At 44.9% G+C, this 21,667-nt stretch overlaps 3 protein-coding genes across 5 annotated transcripts; 1 reads left to right on the top strand and 2 right to left on the bottom strand.

Moving 5' to 3' along the window:
- The first annotated feature begins 1,996 nt into the window (after window positions 1-1,996).
- On the top strand, window positions 1,997-8,811 carry LOC106749778 (arylsulfatase J). Its single transcript, XM_014629586.1, has 8 exons — window positions 1,997-2,246; window positions 3,632-3,805; window positions 4,957-5,169; window positions 5,931-6,180; window positions 6,407-6,586; window positions 7,071-7,337; window positions 7,740-8,013; window positions 8,134-8,811. The coding sequence occupies exons 1-8, from the start codon at window positions 2,127-2,129 to the stop codon at window positions 8,297-8,299; spliced, it is 1,644 nt and encodes a 547-aa protein (XP_014485072.1). The 5' UTR covers window positions 1,997-2,126; the 3' UTR covers window positions 8,300-8,811.
- On the bottom strand, window positions 8,683-12,290 carry LOC106749779 (balbiani ring protein 3-like). The gene is made up of 4 exons (XM_014629587.1): window positions 12,033-12,290; window positions 10,560-10,824; window positions 9,468-9,668; window positions 8,683-8,895 (listed from the first exon to the last, which is right to left on the bottom strand). The coding sequence occupies exons 1-4, from the start codon at window positions 12,139-12,141 to the stop codon at window positions 8,838-8,840; spliced, it is 633 nt and encodes a 210-aa protein (XP_014485073.1). The 5' UTR covers window positions 12,142-12,290; the 3' UTR covers window positions 8,683-8,837.
- A 205-nt stretch (window positions 12,291-12,495) lies between these two features.
- On the bottom strand, window positions 12,496-21,591 carry LOC106749777 (uncharacterized protein KIAA0930 homolog). 3 transcript variants are annotated; one of them, XM_014629583.1, is made up of 9 exons: window positions 21,079-21,591; window positions 19,144-19,463; window positions 18,366-18,629; window positions 18,193-18,292; window positions 17,443-17,748; window positions 15,475-15,717; window positions 14,222-14,836; window positions 12,973-13,122; window positions 12,496-12,684 (listed from the first exon to the last, which is right to left on the bottom strand). In XM_014629583.1, exons 1-9 carry the CDS (start codon window positions 21,197-21,199, stop codon window positions 12,644-12,646), a joined length of 2,160 nt encoding a protein of 719 aa, XP_014485069.1. In that variant the 5' UTR covers window positions 21,200-21,591; the 3' UTR covers window positions 12,496-12,643. The 3 variants fall into 3 exon arrangements, with proteins under 3 accessions (XP_014485069.1, XP_014485070.1, XP_014485071.1); XM_014629584.1 differs by lacking the exon at window positions 14,222-14,836; XM_014629585.1 differs by lacking the exons at window positions 14,222-14,836; window positions 15,475-15,717.
- Window positions 21,592-21,667: the final 76 nt, after the last annotated feature.

Here is a 21,667-nt window from a genome sequence, read left to right as displayed (position 1 = left end):
TTCACACTTTTATGTGTTTCCGATAGAAAGAGGCGATAGGGTATACAACGGTTTCGGAAGGAAATAATTATACATCTAACTGTTACGCTACCTGAATTACGGGACACGTAATAAGGAGCGATAGTATCTCGACGGTATAATTTAGGGGAATGTCATGCAACCGCTCGGTCAAGGCGGGACGGTGTTATTATGGCGCGAGTTACATCCGAACTTGTGAAATGTTTTTCTAGAGGAAAAGACAAACGCGCTTCTGCAAGTCTGTCTCTGTCGAGTTTTTCCCGTGCACACGTGAAGAACATTTTTATTGCGTTGCAAGTGACAATTTACGTATATTTATTTAGTGCAAGAGGAACGAAATATCATCATACAGTACAATTGTAGCTACCGATGACTGATTTCCTCCTGTTTTTCTTGTTTATTGCTTAAGACGACCGGAAAGTAATCAGAAGATCCTTTTTTACGTAATAAAGGGACAGCGTACATCGTAAAATTTGTAAAATTTTAGAAAATACGTGGAATCAAAGATAATATGTAAAGATATATAATAAATATATAAAATAATGTAATTTCAGTGCTTTCATTTTTTTGGTAATCTCCTTCCTAATATCATGGGAATGTCGGTTTTGGAACTTTGTTTCTGGAATCGTCAATCCTCAAGCATTAAAAGAATAGTTATTTATAAAGAAATATGTAATCATTTTTATAAAATTATCCTATACTTTTTTAGAGAAGTGTTGCTGTGATCTGCGTCTATGCACATAAATTTTAATTCTGCACCTTCAACAAAACTTCAGAGTCTAAAAACGAAATAGTATGTCGATTTTCGTGCCTTATTTCTACTGATTTATTTTCCGAACAAATTTTTGAACAATACGCGGTATCAATTCAAATAACACATGTATCTAAAAGTCGTCTCAAAGATATCTTTTAGACTCTATCTTTTTATATATATCTTATACTATCGGTATCTTATTATCTAAAAGCCGTCTTTACCTCTTAGGACATCTTAATGTTATCTAAAGAGCTTTCTGGAGTTTGAGTTATGATCAAAGACGCCGTTCAATAACGATTATCTATATCACTGAGTATGTATCGATAAATATTTATTCGCACTATCGGCGGAGTTGAATCGACGAATCGATTAATCTAGGCTAAAAGTTCAAGTTAGAGTCCGCTCTTGAATTTTGACGTAACTGGAGGATTTTGACGTAAGCGGAGATAAGCCTTCAGGAAGTCTGCGAACAATTCAAATTGCATATTTCAAGCTATTTTCACTCGCAGATAACGCTAGAAAACGCAACTATTTGGATCACCGTGAGCGAAGGAATCAATAATAAAACTGTCGATGATGCTAAAAATCCTATAAATTGTTATTTTAATGATTTTCCTTCACCTTTTATCATTTTAAGAGCTTGATTTATCAAAAACATATAATATATTTCGGTCACGTTGAAGCGTTTTATTTTTATCTTAAACCACCGCAATCGCCAATATGGCACTTCCTAGTAAAAATCAGTGACGTAATATCAATAATTTCCCCCTCAACAATATAATTGTTACACAACACACGCGTTATATTGTATTTACATTGTTGAGTGGGAAATTATAATATTGATATTATGTCATTGTTAGATGGTGTTTACTGATAATATTGATATTATGTCATTGTTAGATGGTGTTTACTGATTTAATGTACAGTCCGAGAGACTAAGCGGAACATATGAGGAAACGATGAATATAATCTGAAGAAACGCGAATAATATGAAAATAATTCTTCAATAACGGAAAATAAAAAACAGGAGCCGAACTGGCAGCTCCGAATGGCGGTCCTAACGGGATACCCGAACTCGGCGGTTCTAATCGGCGTTAATAATCACGGATAAACGGCGAGAAAATTGGCGTGACGAGGTGAGGTGAGCGAAGAGGATTCTTCAAGGTGGGAGACGCGCCCCACTATACTCGCGCCCGGAAAAAGACGGCTCCGAGGAGGCGGGAGTGGAAGACAGTTTCGTACAACCGATCGTGTCGCGCGTACACGCATCGTAGCGTCAGTCTCGTATTTCTTGTGGGTGGAATCGGAAACTGGTTCTACGGAGCACGGAAGACTCAGGTCCGGAGGAATCAGGATGCGCCGTCCATCGTCGCTGGTGATCGCCCGGTGGGCATCTCTGATCCTGCTGTTTGCGATGGCTCGCACGGCACTGGCGAAGCAGCCGCATATTATTTACATCTTGGCGGACGATTTGGCAAGTTGCGTCCCCTGTATAACATTCCGCGATTAACAGTAAAGGACACATGAATCGGGCTTTCTTAGGATGTACAATCTTTAATCGAAAAAGTAAAAGGTTTTGTTAAAAACGGTCCACTGAAATTTTTGTGTCATTTTAACGCGGGGGATATTTTACAAATACATAAATAATAAATTAATATATTCACCTTGTTAACCTGTTATTTTTTGTTATATTCGTAGGATTATTAAAGTAACACACAAATTTCAGTGGGCTGTTTTTAATACCAAATTTTTTACCGTGTAGTTGCGGGACTAAAAATGCTTGGACTTGAAAAGTCGATGAATCCGAACGTTTCGGTCGTAGGTTCCGACCCTTTTCAGTGACAGATGGTAAGAAGAGGGTGGTTAGTCGTCATTAAGTGATACTGAGTGAGCTTTGTCACTGAAGAGGGTCGGGACCTACGACCGGAACGTTTGAATTCATCGACTTTTTATGTCTGCATGGTAAAATCTTTTGTGCTTAAAATGGTCCACTGAAATTTCATATCACTTTAACATGGGAAATGTGCGTTTAGAGGTATACAAATATATAATATTAATTTAACACATTCACCTTGTCAGCATATGTTTAACATTATATTTGTATATTTTTCAACGCATCATCCTCAACCCTCCTTCCCTCCCTATATTATAGTCACACAATATTTTAGTGGACCGTTTTAACGCAACATTGTTTTCTGCGTAAGAATTTTCAATCTCGTAACTATTTACCAGACTCGCTGTGCTCTGACTCTTATTAATCTCTTAAAGTTCCATGATTAATTAATTCGTTTATTAGTCAACATTCAATCTAGAAGTATATTGCGAAATTTATCAGATATTTAGGTCGCGTTAGTGAAGGGAAAAGTAGAAAATATGAATAAAAAAGCCGACCCTCATTAAAGCGCGGCTACTAATGGGCGGCTTCGTCACATGAATTACGATGAAGGCAATAGGACTTTGCGCAAACAGATCATTATCAGTCAATTAAAATCATGTCATGCTCTCCTTTCTTTACATAAAATAAAACATATAAACTATGTTCCGCGCGCGAGGAGAATTCATTTTCATTTCCCCTGGAATATCTAAATGTATATTTTACATAATGTCTCAACTCTCTTATGAAATCTTGTCTTTGTAACATGACTTTTCCATTTAATTTGACGATTAATATGGAGGACAAAATTGCATAACAATGTGACGGGAAGGGGTCGATTTTATAAATCAGCCGGGATTCACTCACGTTCGGCAAATCGGCAACGACAAGTGCACAGAGTAGACAAATTTAAGGAGTTCTCAGGGCAAATTTACGTTTGATTATTTCACGAGGTGACGTCGATGTTTATTTTCGTGCGTTATCAGGGATGGAACGACGTTGGCTTCCACGGCTCCGGTCAAATTCCGACGCCAAATATCGACGCTCTTGCATACTCCGGCCTGTTGCTCGACAGGTATTATGTCAATTCGCTGTGCACACCGTCCAGGAGCGCTCTGATGACCGGCAAATATCCTATTCACACTGGAATGCAGCACAACGTAAGTGCCAAGTCCAGCGTCTCATCACGCGTTCGTGTCGTCATGCTCTATTCAGAATTTAAGCAATAAAGATGCGAATAATAAAGATGCAACAGGAAAACGGTGTCGTATAAATGAGTGGAATCTCGACGATTCTGTGATAACGTCATTTTTCATTCTGATTCAACTTCATTCAGATCGGACTCTCGTTTATCCCGTTTATCTCGTTTATCTCGTTTATCCCGGGACTGAACCTCTGTTTCAATTTCTTCACGGTTTAGGTAGTTGGTCCGTTAAACCGTTTCTTTAGGAATCCTGTGAAATTTTAATTGCATATTGATGGGAATATTGTCTACACGTCTGTAAATTAGAAAACGATTGACCGTTCGGAAACTGAGAGAAACTGAAGATTCTTGCAATCAAAGACGACATTTTTCATTACGTATTCTTTGTGAGGTTAATATTAAATTTTTAACTTCTATTTTTAATTTCTTCTGTGATCCTCATAAAGCATTTTTCGTAAATTGAAAGATGAAATTTTCACGAAAAACTACCTTAAACCGATCAGTAACAATAATTGACCGAACCGTCAGTTTGTTTTCATCTCTCGATCGCCGTTACACCTGTCAATAAATCATCACAATTGTAAACCATCAGCTGGCGGAAACGTTGTTGTTCTGCTCGCAGCGGCATATAAAGGGGATATTACAGGCTCGCCTTTTCGCCGTGTTGACCCGGATAGTTCAATTGGAAGTTATCATACCGAGTGGCAGACGTTGCTACTTTATTCGCTCGCCGTGTCAGCTCGTATAAGTGCATGCGTGCGCGCGCGGAGTAAATAAAATTACGTGTATACAGTAGAATCACGTATCTTCGCCGTTGCCAACGTTTCCTGTCGCGCGAACGTTCTTTCCCGAACTCTCTCGTCAAATCTCGTCATGTTGAGTTACGATCATGTCAAATGAGTATGCGTTTTTCTCGCGGCTTGATGGTTCAACGATAAACGTTCGAGATCTCGAAGATCGCGTGCCTCTTCACGAAGTGCTAGTTCGACTAATGAAATATTGATGAGCCGTCGATTTCCCTCCCACTTCCCACATTTCCCCGAAAGTGGCGCACCGTAAGATATGGAGGTCGGTCTTACGACGCTTGAATCTCCTTTATAATTCCAGGTTCTCAAAGGTGCCGAGCCTAGAGGACTGCCACTCGACGAGAAGCTCCTGCCGGAGTATTTGCGCGATCTTGGATACAGCACGCACATTGTCGGCAAATGGCACTTGGGATTTTACAAGAAGGAGTACACGCCGATCTACCGAGGATTCGCCTCTCACGTTGGCTTTTGGACAGGTCATCAGGACTATTTCGATCACACGGCTGTTGAAGAAGTGAGCAGCAGTCAGAGATAAATCTAGCTTAATTTGCCGCGCGACGAAGATGACAATGACGGATGTGATGGCGACGTTTGAGATCTCATCTCTCTCTCGACAGAAACTCGACACTTAAGGTCGCGCTTAAGCTTAATGTGCTGTCGTTCATTCCAGTTGTTATTAGTCTAGCTTGGAATGAGCGTGAAAAGCACGCGCGAGAGACATGCATTCATGCGTTTAGTGTCAAGTGCGAGAAGATGATTCATCGTTACGTTTGATTCGTGTGAAACTGAGAGAGTGAGGGAGATATTGCGAGATCTTGTTCGATGCACAATCAAAATTAAAGAGAGAGAGAGAGAGAGATAAAACACTTCCCTTTAAGGCCTGTATATTGATTCCATTGGGGTAAGAATGAAAGAAATATTAAAATTTTCATTTAGAAAACATTTATTTTCCGCTTGTTTACAACATAGTCGTTCGAGAATATCGGACGAAATTTTCATAAATAGAATAGAATAGAATAGAAATATACGTTTATTCATACTTACGTTTTTTCATCGAGATTTCGAATATCGCCGTCGTTTCGCCGAATATCGTGAGATCCCTTTACGATTACATTTTCAGGACACAAACGTGTAGAGAAATGCAAAAATGAAGCTTCAATTTCCTCGACAAACTCGACAGACTACCCCACCTTAATTATTGCAAGTTACTTAATTATTACAAGCTGACGTCGCGCATTGTAGATGAGGAGGGATAAAACTGATATTGTTACGCAGCCTTTCTGGGGCCTGGATATGAGACGAAACATGGAGCCGGCATGGGATCTTCACGGGCAATACTCCACGGACGTTTTCACAGAGCAGTCGTTGAAAGTGATCGAAAAGCACAATTCTAGCAAGCCTTTGTTCCTGTATCTGGCCCACACAGCTGTGCACTCCGGAAACCCCTACAACCCGCTTCCGGCACCGGACGAGGACGTTGCCAAGTTCGATAATATCATCGACTACAATCGCAGACGTTTCGCAGGTGAGTGACGAGAGCTCGCGTCTTAAAAAGTAGACGCCGATAGTCGCACAACTGAAATTAGAACGAACGCGACATCATTGTTGACGAGAGAAGTTATAATAGTGAATAAATATAAATTTCCACGGAACAAGAGGAGCGAATAGAGAGGCAGTTATTGACAGATAAAAATATACCGTGATTTTAACGGTATTTTTTACTTACGCTAATTGTTGAAATCCCGATGCAGGTATGATGAGTAAGCTGGACAAATCGGTGGGTCAGGTGGTCGGAGGTCTGCGTAAAAAAAATATGTTGCAAGACAGCATAATCATTTTCACGACGGACAACGGCGGACCTGCCGCTGGATTTAACTTGAACGCGGCGTCTAACTGGCCTTTAAGAGGCGTCAAAAATACTCTCTGGGAAGGTATCGTCCGACAATCTAGCTTGTTCCGGATTTGATAAACTTATACCGTCGTCCAGAATAATTTCATTATCGCGACTGATTATTAACCAAGGCCGGGGGCGGTTTTTACGATCGACGTTATATAATTGATTGATAAATGATTTCCTTCCTCCATATTTTAGGATATAATATTTCCGTGAAACACGTGAAACAATTTGAAAATCTCACGCACTTTGCGCCATTATAAAAGAAATGCGCGTTTCTATAAAATTATATTAAATATTATATTCATTATATGTAATTATATATTAATATAAATATTTATATATAATCAGAGAAGAGATATTGCTACGACGTATTTAAAATTCAGCCAAATCCAGGATGTCAAAGGTTGATCGTGTCTATGTTAATTGTACGTTAATTTGATGAATAGAGCAGTCGGTATATTAATCTGCCACGTAACACGACTGTGTGAAATCAATGTTAATCGTTCGCTAATAATTAGGTGGCGTCAGAGGTGTGGGTTTGATATGGTCACCTAAATTGACCCGAACCGGCCGAATAAGCAGGCAACTGTCACACATCGTCGATTGGCTGCCGACGCTTATAACAGCCGCCGGTGGCGATCCGTCGAATTTAAACATCGACGGCATAGATCTGTGGTCCGCGTTCCGCGACGACACCGAGTCGCCGCGCACCAGCGTTCTTCACAATATCGACGATATTTACGGCGTGTCTGCTATTACGGTCGGTAATTGGAAACTCATTCAAGGTAAGAACATTCCGAAAGTTGAGGTCTTGCTCAATGAGGCGGCTCCATTTCTACATTCACTTATTACTTCATTCCTTTTGATCGTTGATTATTCGCGGCTTGAAAGGAACGAATTAAATTACAAATGCAGATCGAAATAAATTTAATTGAAATCTCTCATTTGATCGATCGTTTCATTAAGATTCAATGAAATTATACATTTCCCGTGCGACATTTGATGTTATAAATAAAATTCTGACATTTGTTCCCCGATTTTTGGAATTACCATATCGTGCCGTGAGAGATTTCAATCACGCGTAATGAGACATGTGAAAAATTTCCAACGATTGTACATACGAGAAATTCAATTGTAGCATTTAGCCGTGAAACTCAACGTGACGAGATCCTGTGTTCTCATCGCAGGATCTACCTACAACGGGGTATGGGACGGCTGGTACGGCCCATCCGGCAGAGAATGGGTCTACGACGTGGGTGGCGTGATCGGCAGCGAAGCGGGATGCGCCATCAGCAGCGTAGGACTAGGCATTACCGCAGAAAGGGCGAGGACGCTGCGGGAGAGCGCGTTGATTAAATGCCCGTCGAGGAATGACAGCTTGCCAATGTGCAGGCCGGTTCATGGGCCGTGTCTCTTCAATGTCTACCAGGATCCTTGCGAGAATAACAATCTCGTGGAGCAGTGAGTAGAACACGGCTAGACGGCATTGTCTCGTAAGATCGATTTTACGTCGACGGTGTGCGTCCGTAGAGCTTTGCGTGACTGTATCGCCTTGGTTTTACCTTACGCGTACCCTTGAAGGTTCCCGACGATCATGCGGAAGCTGCAGGATGAGCTGAAGAGGTTCAACAGCACTGCGATTTATCCCAACAACCTCCCGTGGGATAACAGAGCCGATCCGAGTCTATGGGATCACACTTGGAATAATTTCGGTGATTACGTCAACTTTTTAACCGCTGTAAGTTGATCGATCACAGCAACAGACGTTTCACGTTCATCTGTCTGCCGAATGACGGGTAATACGTGTAAGAGTTATACTTGAAACCGTTGCCTATCGTTGGTCTGTGTTCCCCACTCGGGGAATATTGACTTTCGAGACTTTACGAAGATACTTGCGAGACCTACAAGATCGTAAAGGCACGTAATCTTTTCTACCTTTATATGCGCATCGGTGATAAGTATAATATATATATATATATATATATATTAATAATATATTATAACGATATCTGATGGACGGCGTAAAACTGAGAACATTATTTTATTTATAACACTCACACGAGTAATGTTTAACGTAGCCACGCTCGTTAGCCGATTCGTTAATGCCGTCGCGTATCAGCGATTCCAATGTAGTTGGAGGAAGAATACGCTTAGGACTTTATTGTACATGAATAAATCGAAGTACAAAATATTACAGACGAGAGACGTATGTAATCATCGTCATCTTTATTAAATAAAGTACTTGAGGGTTATCAGAATCTTGAAGATTGTATGAATCGAGTTCATCATCTTGGCATTTCCACATTTTTCTTGTCATATAACATTTCCATGACCTTGGCGCATCTGAAATACAGAAAGATTTTGCGCTCGTTACTTGCGAACGTCGAGTCGAAAAATCGGTTACTGTGTTCTGCAAGATTTTCAACGCCACGCATCGAATCTGCCGTTTCTCGCTCGGCGGGCAAAACAATTCTCAAGTACACGGAAAAAATATTGTAGTAAACATTAACACAAAATCTTGTAACGTTGGACTATATCGGAATTATAATTGAAATTACGACGTGTGTTGTAATCTATTCATGTGTTTCATTATACACATCGCTAAAGATTACAGCATTCATAATCATTTCACTGATAATTCCGGTATGGTCCAGCGTTACAAGATTTTCTGGCGATTTTTACTACAATAATTTCTCCGAAGAACACAAAATCACGATGACGGAGTCGAAACGAATCGAGCATCAAAATGAGAAAGAGTATGTTATTACAGTCATTTTTTCATCATTTTAATATTATCGTGATTTTCTGTTTTATTTGGATTATCGTTGATCTTCGTGAAGGGGAAAAATATAAAATCAAAGGTCCAACAGTCGATCCGTGGCCCGAAAATACGTCTCAAGTTCACGCGACGTTACCCGCAACGAGAAGGAACCCATTCGAGTCCGCTCGAACACACTTCCTCGGGCTTGTTACAAACACACTTGCACGTTGCGTTGTCCCAGATCATGTGACGCCGATTATCGCACACTTGTTTGTTCATGCATTCGCACGCGCAATTATCTTCCGAATATTGCTGGTGAACGTTACAGTCGTTTTCCTTCACATTGCAGTGACACCTAAAATTATATCGCTTATAACAGCGGATGCAAACCAATAATATTCCCAGTAATGCGGTTTCGCGTATTTTCTGCGGCTGACTGATTTCCTGACCGCGCCTAACTTCCGCCCTTTCATCTTCCCCAGCAACTTGTCTCGAAGCTTGTGGTTGTCGAGCGAGCCGGAAATTTCATTATGAGAAATAACAGAAACTCGATGTTATATTCAACGTGAATATTTATCATGCAGTTAATATTAGGAATTGCGACACAGAGATAAATAAACGAGACGCGAAGACACGTAACATTTTACAGTGTTGCCGAAAATCGTGGATTTTCGACACGTTGACGCGTTGATTGCCGAGTTGAGTTTAATTGATTGTATTGAAATTTGATTGACGATTGAATCACCAGAAGTGCATCGAGCTTGAGGGAGATTATATTGAAAAATAAAAATTATCTTGTTGCAAAAATTTTACATCTTCACATTTTTTTCTAAAAGCTTACCAAACGGCCCTCGTAACTACCACCGCCTTGAATATCTTTGAAAATTGAAGTAAAATAATATAATAAAAAATCATTGAGAAAATAACAATATTTTATCAACGATTAGATGACGGTGAAAAAAATTGATAGAAGGTGCTCGAATTATAACGACTATTGATATATATCGATGCAATTTTTGTTAGACAGTAGTAGTGAAGATAGTAATAGTTACATCCTCATCCTGTATATTTTTTGTGTCACCTTATTGGCTCTCCATTGACTGTATGGCGGGTTTTTCAATTGATTATATTTTACGCACACCTAATAAGACGTGACAGTACCATCATGTCGGCCGTGTTAATTAAGCCCTTTCGATCATTATATATCAGACAAAGAGATGCGTAAACATACGAAAGATGATCTTACTTGCACTTGGTGTGCTCTTCGACCAACACGTTGTAACATTCCTTGGTGTTGTATCCATGCATTTGTACGGCGACTTTCGTCATGTTGTGAGCGACTGGCATGCATGACTTGCTTCTAACGCAAAAGCCGCCGCATCTCTTCACGCGTGCGTAATTCGGGTAAAAGATGAAGCCCGGTTTCGGTTCCAATTTTACTATAGTATCCCTCGGCGTACATTTTACCTCTTTCATCTGACGGCGCAATTGCATAACTTTGTCTGAGCATCCTGTTGAATGCGAATTGGCAAGTATTGTTCTCGAAAAGTCAAGACATGTCTACCGTATGTATTGTCCAATAGATTGTCATATTCAGAAAAAATAATTATGACACATAATATCTGACCTTGCCTCTCTTTCTCTTTCATCCGTTAATATTATTCGATTGAACAAATAAAGAAAAAAAGTATTAATTACGAAACGTAAGAGTCGTTTTTATCATATGAATATTTAAAATACTGTATCGAACAAGTCTAGTGATTCTCAGAATCGAAAGGTTAATGGTTATCGATCTAAGGCCTGATATCACCAACGACAAATCAGTTCGGCTGACTCGGCAGTGAATTTTTGACGAACGGCAATTCCGTTTTCCTGTTAATTACGATATAAACGCGTGAACACATTATTTCTGTAAAAAAAAAGTAATTGATGCAGATAACGTGTTATCTGTTTCATGTGAAAATCCCCGATACTACTGACTTACAAAAAGCGGCTCGAATAGAAATCTATCTAGTCAGCCTGAATCAGAAACTAATAATTAGCTAGTACAGGCTAGATTAAATTTTCTATCTCAGTGAGTAGTTCATTACTGGCTGACGACTTACTGAAATGTGGAATCAGTTTTGTAATCTAGCCATTGTCTAGCCGTTACGTGTCAAATATGATAGAATAGATGGCACTGTCTATTCTAAAATATATAATCTAGCCGCGGTGTGTACTTGCTGTTAACATTAAAAAATAAAGTAGCAAATAACAAAGTGCGTTATTCCATAAAAATCTTAAGAAAACAAAAATGAACTTTACATCACCGTCTGACAACTACTTATCATTTTTCTCATAGTTTCTTTCGTTTAACCGTCAGCTAAATTATTTATCTAGCCATTATCTAACCGCTACCCAGGTAGAACAGAAAACGACGATGACGTGGAAATGACGAGAAAATGATGGATAAAACTTATTTTTCGATCATTCTTTCGCCACTTTTGCCATCACTTTTACGCCATTGTCATTTTCTCTTTCATCAGGGTAGGAGAAGTGAACGTTACATTATCGGCTAATAACGACGTTAGATTTAAATTTGCTACTTCCGCTGGCGAGACACCCACGGGGTTCACACTTACTACCTGGAGTCTAGCCTTTCTCTCATACAATTTACCGTGCGCGGAGACGAACCGGCGTGTGATAAACAATCTACTCAAAAGAAATTCTCGATCAATACCTGTGGTGTAACCTTGGTGCGGCCGCCATACGTTGCTGTATTCGTTATCGTACCAATGGGTTGTGCATGTCGAAACCATAGCGAAACACACCAAAGCGAGAAACCTCATGATTAGCTCGAGACACACGGGGTCAAACTGAAATTACCGGCGGTGACGCTCGCACATCGTCAAGTCGACAATGATCTAACGTTCTTTCCTCGTTCCTTTATAACGGCCGGAAGACACAAAGTTGCGGCGTGCGGTCAACATCGCCGCAAAATGTTGACCGATCGGCGGAAGGAGGGAGACGTATTATAAAACTCCACCGCAGCGATTATTCCGCGAGCCCGCGACAATATTGTCGGCGAATAATTTATTACCCGACACACGTATATACACGCACATATACGTGGAGGCGGAATCGAAGAGCGACGCGAAGGGGTGAACCGGTCGCGCCGAAAATCAAGGCGAGTCGCGCGCGGATTGTATCTTGTAAATAATATTCGTTTTATTACTTAATCTATACATCATTATTCCTTGGGCCACAATCTCATCGACATACGTACGAAGTAAAATAGAAAAAGGACAGGAGAATGTCGAAATCAGAGGATGGAATACATTATGTTGTCGGCTAGAACGTCAAGATAGGTCCTTCCCGGTGATCCAGAATGTCTGCAACGGAGACGATCGTCGGGAAATTGGTAGTGCAGAATTCATTCGTTGCATCATATTTACGCGAGATGCTGCGTACTTCGCGGCCCTTATTCTGTAACCTTTAACTTTCCCGCAACGTTTTACCACGACATAACGTTGCACGCGTCGCGAATCTTCGCGCGAACGAAACGGTACCACGAGATAGCTGCGCAAAGATACGCCGACGATAATGACATTTTTACGAGTTACAGAACAAGGGGGCGGGGGTGAAAGCTTTTGCTGAGCCTCGACTATTTTCCACCTCACCTTTGGCTATGCTCCACCAGGGTAACGTGATGTACGTCAGGAAGGCGTTCAGAGGCACCGACTGCGCCCGCTTCGTTTCCTTCCAGAAGTGGAAAGTCTGGGTGAAGCCGCGCATCGTCCAAAGCGGGTTGTACGCACCGTCGTCCAGTTCTGGCGGGAAGAAAACAATACCCGTTAATCAACGCGGCGTGTCGGCGAGTCGCGCACGTCGGATTGTGTGTGTACATTCGACGTCCTGGAACACAATTCGAGACGTTGAAAAACTAGCGACAAAGCGATGAAGTCGTTTCTCTTTCTTTTTTCTATTTTGCATACAGGACGAACATCAGCGGCGGGACACAGAAAGTCAGACGGACGAAACTGAAAAGCCGGGTCGAGAATGCATCCTCGAACCGTTAGTCGAGCGGATGAGCGGCGATTCGTGGCGCAATTTCGAACGGTACGCAGACTGTATATGTACAAGTGTATGCGTGTGCAAGAGCGACAGACAGTGTGAGGGACGCATCGGGAGTCTCGCAAGGAGCGTACTGGTTCCTCCGTTCAGTCGGAGAGCCACGCGATAAACCTCGTCCTCGTGACGGGGACTCCTCGGTCGTACGAATCACACGTATACACGCGGACAGAGGACAGACGCAGGAACGGATCCTCACCGGCTGAAAGGAGCTCAGCACCGGGGGATGCGTCGGAATCTAAAGTGCGCTCTACCTGTGCGCGACAGCAAGCTGGAATGAGCGTTTTACTTTCGTAAAGCGGAGCTAATCGTCTACCTGCGTTTCGATGACTATGCTTATTGCCGGTGGTGAAATTCACGGTTCTAGAATGATATCGCGCGCTCTCCGTCTCTCTCCCTCTCGTGGCTCGCGGATCGCCTTCGGATCGCGCGAGTGCGCCGCTTTCTACGAATGACAATGCCGTTCCGTGATGCCGTCGTCTGGCGAAACCACCACCACGTCGCTCTCACTCCGGAGCGAACGATTCGCACAGCCGAGAGAAGTACCCACGTTTCACCATCCCATAAACACAGTCATTCGAGCACGTCGTGCGGAATGCTCTGGGCTACTTTGTTTTTTCTAGTCGGGTCTACACAGCGAGGTCGGTTAGAATGGAAGCGAGAATTGCTCGGGATTGCTGTTATCGGGTTATCGGGAGATAACAGAGAAGGTGGGAGAGGGGAGGGTCGGACGAGAGAGAAAGACAGAGAGAAAGAGCCGACTTAGTCGAGGGGGTTGTCAGGGTGGGATAAATTTACCCTGTGAGCCGGGGCGGCGCGGGAGCTCGCACCAGTAGTAGATCGCGGTGCCGTCGGGCGTGACCCGGTGCGGGGGCAACGGGTTGCCGGCGAAGCTGCCGGACAGCGCCCTTCTGCGTCGTCTTCGGGGCAACGTGGCGCTCTGCCTGCGCGCCGCCGCGTCGCTATTGGCGCGCGTCACGCGGGCGTTCGCGTTTCTGTCTCTGATCGGCTCGTCGTTCTTGTTCAGACCGTTGCTCGCGGTGGTGTAGTCCTCGTGATCGGATCCGGCGGATCGCAGCCGGCGCCGTCCGTCCGCCCGTCTCACCCTGAGGAGCTCATCGTCGCTGAGCCGGCGGCGCTCCTCCTCGTCGTTCTCCAGGCCGTTCAGCCGGTGCTGCTCGTGGTTGAGCAGCAGGTGGCCGGCGCTGTACGGCCGTCGCTTCCGGTTATTGTCCTCCGCCACGTCGTAGCCCAGCGGCAGTTCCTCCTTACCGTGCACCAATATGGCGCCCGAGTCTAGCTTCTGCCGGACGTTGTCGTCCGTCAGGCAGCCGCCGGCCGGCACTAAGATCTCGCTGCCCACTTCTATGTGGTGGTGCTGGTGGTTCTGCTGATTGTGCTGGTTGTGGAAACCTGCCGCGAGAACCACGTCGTCATTTGACGGCGATTGCACCCGTGTCGCGACTACAAACGATCGTGCCAACCCGGTCTCTTTGCGCTTTGCCAACGACGACGAGGGAGTGTTTCGCGCCGGGAAGCGAGAGGGTGCCTCGAAATATCGAAGAGGACCAGCGTCCGCCTTCGGATATTTCAGGCTGACTTTTCACTTGTTGTCTCAATATTTCGCCCGACACGGTAGAGACTTGACTTTTCTTCGCGTCAAACGTCAATCGTTTCGCCCGAATCTCGAGGAATAGGATAACGAATGAACGTCGTCGACGATTCTGACGAGTTTTGGAAAAGTACTAAGTCTTCGACATCGAGAATACGTCCCGGACAAGTGTCCAAAGTCGGGGCATGAAACGTTTTCGAGACGTCTTAAAGATATCTCAGAGACGTCTTGTGTCCTGGTTTCGGACACCGTGCTGTCTGGGGATTGATTTCGGAAGTCGAAGCTTAACCGAGGCGCGGAACGCGAGCTGGTACTCCGTAAGAAAGAGTAACTAACGGACAGACAGTGGTTCTACCAGTCACAATAAGCGAGAGCGTTGTCAGAGCAGAGACAGGAGAGACGCAGACTGATCGTTTTCAGCGCGAACGAGCACACTCACCGTGTGTCTCGCGATAGATCTCCTTGCGAATCGGCGAATTCTCATTCCCGGGTCGTTCCCGGGCATTACGTTGCTTGTGGACGGGCTGTTGTTGTTGTTGTTGTTGTTGTACTTGATGTTGTTGTTGTTGTTGTTGTTGCCGTCGGCCCGACAACTGAGGCGATCTTCGTCGACGAAGCGAGCAGGGACTCCTACGAGTTCCCGGTGAGCCCCGGCCGCCCCAGCTGCTATCCTGTACATCGGCTACAAAGGAAAGAGCCGGCATGGCACGTGCCGCTGATTAGACACAAGAAGAAACAACCTTCGCTCTCCGTTCTTTTCGCTTTTCCCGGTCTCGCCTTTCCCGGTAATGCGCGACCACGCGGGTCGAAAGTTAATGGCGGTGTGGTGGTTAAGTGGCGGGTGGTGATGGTGGTGGTGGTGCAGGTAGTGATTAGTGATCGTGGTTGTGATGGTTGTGATGATGTTACGGTGGCTCTCGGTGATAACTTAACTGTTCTTTTCTCGGTGTATTTCTATTATCCGCCACATCGCGTCACAATTTCGCGTCAATCATCGTGTGACATCGTGTGTGCTACCGCTAAATCTCTCTCCGGTCTGTCTCGCTTCGGTCCGCACATTGTGCGACGACGCCTTGGGATCTCGGGCGTCCGGAAACGCCGCGAGTGAGTCTAGAGAGGCATTCGGAAAAACACCGTGATGCGGTGTAACGCCCGACGACGGCGATCTGAGGTACATGGTGTATGAAGATCGGTGCCGAATCACTCGAGTTTCTCTTTCTATCGGCGCAGTAGCGACGACGAGTCGCGCACGAGTTCGTGTACGAGAAGGTAGCTGATTACAGACAGCATGGTTGGGATGACGCGAGTCCGAGGTGGAGACGACTAACTTTAATAACTTTGTGCATGCGTTCGCTCTCTCTGTCGCGCTAATGCGACCACGGTGTCCACATCGAGAGAGTGTTTCGATCCTCCTCAGCCTCGAGTCTATATATATATATATATATAGAAGTTAATAGCATTAGGAGAAGAAAGTGTCATTGCCGAGAGAAAAAGAGAGAGAGAAGGAGATCTATATGCTTGAGATAACACATCCAAGGCAATTGTGCATCACACAGATATAACACAGGAGCATGCCGAGCAGACCGAGAGTGGATGCGAACGAAATACATTGAGAAGAGAAAGATATTATAAAGCCCGTATCCATGTCCCGCATCTAACGCCCGACGTTGCAAAATACCCGCTCTCCGATCTCGTATAAGTAAATAAATAATAACAACAGTATCGTTTACACCGGTTTCCTCACGGTGAACAAAAGGTATATTCTTTCTCGCTAAATTGGCCGCACCAGCTTGCGCTTTGTTTCTCTTCTTCTCTTACTTCCGTCAGGTCTTAACTGTGTGCAACAGTTTTTCATCCGATGTGGCTTCCGAGTTGGCGCCGCGTCTTCCGAGGATTTGTATTCGACGTTTCGTGAACACTAGTTCTCCAGGTCGATCCTCACCCCGAAGAAACGCCGGACACAAATCTTCGAAAGACGCGGCGCCAACTCGGAAGCTACATCGAATGTTTCCACATAGCGAAAGCTTAAAACTTCAGATTGCATGTCTATCTCTTTTTAGGTTCTATAAGTGTACACTAGTTTAGCGAGAGAGAACAGACCTAAAGAATACAGGTTTGTTCGTTTCAGCATAAGATTTCACTTTTCGCCTTTAAAGTGAAGCAAGTGTACAACCTAGCGTCGGAGGGAAAATGAAGAAAATTTCAGCGCAGCACTAGGTTCAGCCGAAAAACGAGCAGGCGTTGTGCGGACTATTTCAAACGGTTGCATCTAGCGCTAAATGCGAGCTATGGACGGCCAGCCTCTAAGAATGTCGAGATCCAAAGTCTAGGCAAGTAAGATAAGTAAGTAACAGTCGTCTCTCTTCTTCGGCTTCGATCTCGCGCGAGTTGCGTCCCGGATAATTACCGTCTCGCACGTCGCCGGCCTCGATCTCGCTGAGACCGTTCGCCATGGAGTCGAGGCCCTCGTTCTCCGACCTGGCCTTGGTGGCCACCGTGTCCGGCTTCGTTCTCCAGCCGCCGCGCACGAAGTTGTTGAGGTTCGCGCTGGGATCGGACAGCCTACGCTGATGGCGATACATGAACAGCTCCTCGGCGTCGTCCCAGTCGGCGTCCCAGAGAGCGTCGGTCGCGCAGTAGCCCGGCTCCGACGTCGGCGTCTCCGCGCCCGAACCCTTCGGCTTCGTCACCGCCATCTCCGCGTGCCCCTTGCCTATGAAGCAGTGCGATTCGCGTGTGCAAATTGTGAGGAATTCTCGTCGTCACGCTGACGAACAAGGAGAGGAAGCATGAATTGCACGAATCCAAATAGATACCTCAGACAACACGATTTCTAAAATCGGGACGCGAAACATCTTAAAGACGCCGGGATATGAGACTCAGTGCCGGCCTATAATAGGTATTTCAAGTTTAAAACCTTGAGAAATTGACCGATCACAAAAGAATGATCGACTGTGACTAGTCAATTTCTGAAATCTTGAGTCTGAAAACACTGTGTTGTGGAGTTAAAGACGTCTCAAAGACGTTTTATGTCCTGATTTTAGACACTGTGCTGTCTGGGTAATTAGATCGAGATTAGGTATCGCCAGTCTCGTTCACGTTCCCCGAGGAAGAGATGGGAGAAAAGGTAGTGCTTTAATTAATGAAGCGTACGTACCACGTGGTCCCTTCATTCGCACGAACTCTATTCGCTGCGAAGCCGCGCCGGAGAAAAGGCCGAACGTCATCCGTTGCGCCATTTTGGTGCTGAGACTCGACTAAAAATAATCAGCCGTTATTCCGTGCACATATAAGGTCCGATAACGTCACCGGATGCTGCCGACCACTCACCCTAGCGTCGTATACCTTCTTCAGAGCGTCATATCTGATCGAACCGAGGAATATGACACCTTGGACCGCGCCCTCCCTGTCCGAAGCGACTAGCTCCACGCACACCATCTCCCCATCCCTGACTAGAATATCACAGAAAACCTCGTCGAAGTTGTCCACCATGAAACATATGTGCGGGTAGGTCATTTCCTCAAGGTCACCCTTCGCATCCATACGCCGTCGACTCGGGCTGGCGTATACTTTCTGTGAATGCCTTCGCAGTACCTGGAAGGAGTCGCTCGGTTTGCGCGAGGTTTTCCGACATTTCGGCGTTTCACTTCGTTTCTCGCGCGCGTGATTGGAGATTCACCCCTCAAAAATTCAAAGACACGAATACAAAATATTAATAAAATAAAAATATTAAATAAACAATAATAATAATAATAATATTGAATGAATATTTCTTCTATAAAATATCAATTGTATGAAAATATATTATTAATATTAAAATATTAAAATATTTCTGGGTTATATAATTTTTTTGACTATATGTATACAAACAAAGATTTTGCACAGAAACCACGCGTATTATCCTAATGTACAATCGAAATGTAAAGTAAATAAATGCGTAATTTATGAGAGATGGATGCAGTCTCAAGAGTTCTACATTTATAAACAGAATATCTTCGATTGAGTTATTTTTAGAGACATCGTCAGACGACGAGTTCGCGTATCAATAAATCTACACGGAGATAAGCGGACATCACCCGAGTATATCGCCGGTGTGATAAGTGCTCACTTGCAATTCCTTGGGACTCGTCCTCGTGCAAATCGCCAGGGTGAGCGTGTAGTCGAACTGATGCACGACGAGATTCAGGTACACGGTTTCCTCCCAGTCGATGTCTGGATCGCCGATCGGCAGTTTCTTGCTGTCCTTGCGAAACACGTCGACTTCGGTCTCGAATTTCGGCAGGTACCTCGACGATGTCTTCACGTGCTTCTTGCGCACGAAGAAGAGCAGGTCGTCGCCGTCGATGGTGTGCTCCGCTTGAAAGAGGAAGTGCCGGACGAACAGGTCCGTCCAGTACGTGGTGCCTTGAAGCACGACGAATCCGGAGTCTGGCAAAGACGAGAGAATTTGCGTGTTTGCAAGAGAGAGAGAGAGAGAGAGAGGGGGACACTCTCGTGTCCAGCTCTTCAAGGACGCGTCGTCTGTTATTACGGCCAACCAAATTCACCCTCGATCGATTCGACGATACGAAGGGGGTGTACGTCGCGCGGGACAAAGAGAGGGAGAGATATACAATAATGAGCGTGAGAGGCGGGAAATGCTGGGTAATCGATACGTATATATATATATATGTATAAAAAAAAATATATATATATGTATAAAATATATATGTATATATACACGGCGCGCGCGAGTTATTGACGGAGAAAGTCTGGGCAGAAATACGACTAATAAACGCTTTCTGATTGCTGCTTCGTTCCGTTCAACTCCGCTCTTTTCACGCGGTGTATCAGGCTCGTTGGGCGCCGACAATGCGCGTATTCATACGCGATATCTCTCTAAGCATACGCGTCTTAGAGTCTAAAAAGAGACAGAAGCGAAACGTAATGCCGAGGCTGCGAGTCTACGAAGTGGAAAGTCTTGATGTTGCACGTACACATTATACACACGAGAAGCGAAATAATGAAGAGGTGTGCGAAACATAAGACGACGAGGATAAATAAGGATTTATTAACATGTTATTCTATTATTTACATGATCACCTGGGTAATTCGGTATCTTTAACATAACATATAAAGGGACGGGGGATACGAATAACGGATGACGTAGCTCCGAAGGGAGGCTTCGTAATTAATAATTGAATTGGAAGTTATCACATGCGGCTGGGATATTTTTCCAACTGATTCGTCAAGCGATCACTTAGTCGAAATGTGTGGCTAATTGCAACAATTAACAAAAGCTTGATTGTTTTTTACTGAAAGCATAAATAGGCAATCGGAATAAGGTGGTCTTCGTTAGGATTGCATTCGGAAGGACGAAGTCTCTCGGTAAAGCCGAAGAAGAACCCTCGAGAAAAGTTCCCCTTGATCCACGTTGCGTGCGTGAATTCCGACACTCCGATGCCCTGAACCCGCCGATTATTCCATCGGAGTCGCATTTAAGTCGTTAAGCAGAATCGGCCAGAAATAGCCAATCAATCGACACTTGATCAGTCGGTTAAATTAACCGGCCGTAACGGGATCAACCGATCGCACTGGTCTAATAGCTGAATCGATCAATGCGATTGATCGTTTCCGTCGTGTTAATCGTTCGATTTCAACCACGACGGTATAGCCGGGTGTAAAGATAAAACCGGCCGACACGAGCAACGATAACGAAGCGGTCGCGGCTTCCCTCCAGTCCCCATACAGAGCATTCCGACACCCTGTAAAACGGGTCAAGGGGGGATCCGGACGACGGAGGAAGAAAATAAATTGAATTATTCGAGACATCTCCCAGGAGTTCCAGCCTATTTCCCCGGTGGCGGTCAGTCAACCCCTCGAAAGTGAAACACCCTCTGTTTCATCCGTCCGGAGCACACCCTGAGTCGCCCGCGCGCACTCTCACCCTCGCCAGACAGCGACGTACGCGCGCCACACACACACACACACACACACATACGCAACGGTCACCCTTCTATAACGGCACAAACAAACAGAGCGACCGCACCGGTCGCATACCAACCATCCTTCAGCATCTGCCTGAGCTCCTTCGTCCTCTGGAAATTGATCTCCTCGAGTAGCTGCTCCAACATCGTCGGGGCTCGGGTCAGGCCCGACGACGAGCTGCTCGCCAAGCTCGCCATGCTCGAGCTGGGTGAGTCAGCCGCCGACGTTTCCCCGTTCAACGTCTCGCTTCACCTCGCCTCTGCAACTCCTGACTGCGTCGTGTTTACGAGGGCGTCCTTGGCCCCGACTGATCGCCGTACACGGCCGAGCGGATGCTATGCTGAGAGGGACCGGTGAGAGAGAACCGCTCCGGCGAACCGTTGACGGGACGATGATGACGAGGAAGAAATCTCTCTCTCTCTCTCTCACGACGCTCCCATTTCGTCATCCGAAAGCCGTCGCAGCGAGATCCGGCGAGAAGCGCGCGCGGCTGGACGCGATGCCTCGTAGATGATGAGGATGAGAGACGGCCGAAGAGGGAGAAGAAGCAACGTCAACTCCGTGGACACCTCGCGCGGCGCGGCTTGGCCGCGACTGACTGTGCCGAGCGCGTTCGTCGATAATATGACGCATGCGTGGGTCACGTTCCGTAACTGTCATTCTCG

The sequence above is a fragment of the Dinoponera quadriceps genome, unplaced genomic scaffold (genome assembly GCF_001313825.1).
Source record: "Dinoponera quadriceps isolate SergipeBrazil2010 unplaced genomic scaffold, ASM131382v1 scaffold3289, whole genome shotgun sequence".
In the NCBI taxonomy this organism is placed as follows: domain Eukaryota; kingdom Metazoa; phylum Arthropoda; class Insecta; order Hymenoptera; family Formicidae; genus Dinoponera; species Dinoponera quadriceps.
Note: the sequence above shows the minus strand (reverse complement) of the source record. Positions and strands in the feature narration are given on the sequence as shown.

What these genes read in the sequence shown, in the direction of transcription:
- LOC106749777 (XM_014629583.1), bottom strand. Translation starts at nt 21,199, where the DNA reads ATGGCGAGCTTGGCGAGCAGCTCGTCGTCGGGCCTGACCCGAGCCCCG. An exon ending in CAGGCAGATGCTGAAGGATG is followed by an intron (nt 19,464 to 21,078) that starts GTTGGTATGCGA and finishes CGTCTTTGCCAG; the next exon opens with ACTCCGGATTCGTCGTGCTT. An exon ending in GGCCGGCGACGTGCGAGACG is followed by an intron (nt 15,718 to 17,442) that starts GTAATTATCCGG and finishes TTTCCTTTGTAG; the next exon opens with CCGATGTACAGGATAGCAGC.
- LOC106749778 (XM_014629586.1), top strand. Translation starts at nt 2,127, where the DNA reads ATGCGCCGTCCATCGTCGCTGGTGATCGCCCGGTGGGCATCTCTGATC. An exon ending in ACATCTTGGCGGACGATTTG is followed by an intron (nt 2,247 to 3,631) that starts GCAAGTTGCGTC and finishes GTGCGTTATCAG; the next exon opens with GGATGGAACGACGTTGGCTT. An exon ending in CAATCGCAGACGTTTCGCAG is followed by an intron (nt 6,181 to 6,406) that starts GTGAGTGACGAG and finishes ATCCCGATGCAG; the next exon opens with GTATGATGAGTAAGCTGGAC.
- LOC106749779 (XM_014629587.1), bottom strand. Translation starts at nt 12,141, where the DNA reads ATGAGGTTTCTCGCTTTGGTGTGTTTCGCTATGGTTTCGACATGCACA. An exon ending in GAAGAGCACACCAAGTGCAA is followed by an intron (nt 9,669 to 10,559) that starts GTAAGATCATCT and finishes ATATAATTTTAG; the next exon opens with GTGTCACTGCAATGTGAAGG. An exon ending in TGGGTTCCTTCTCGTTGCGG is followed by an intron (nt 8,896 to 9,467) that starts GTAACGTCGCGT and finishes TCTGTATTTCAG; the next exon opens with ATGCGCCAAGGTCATGGAAA.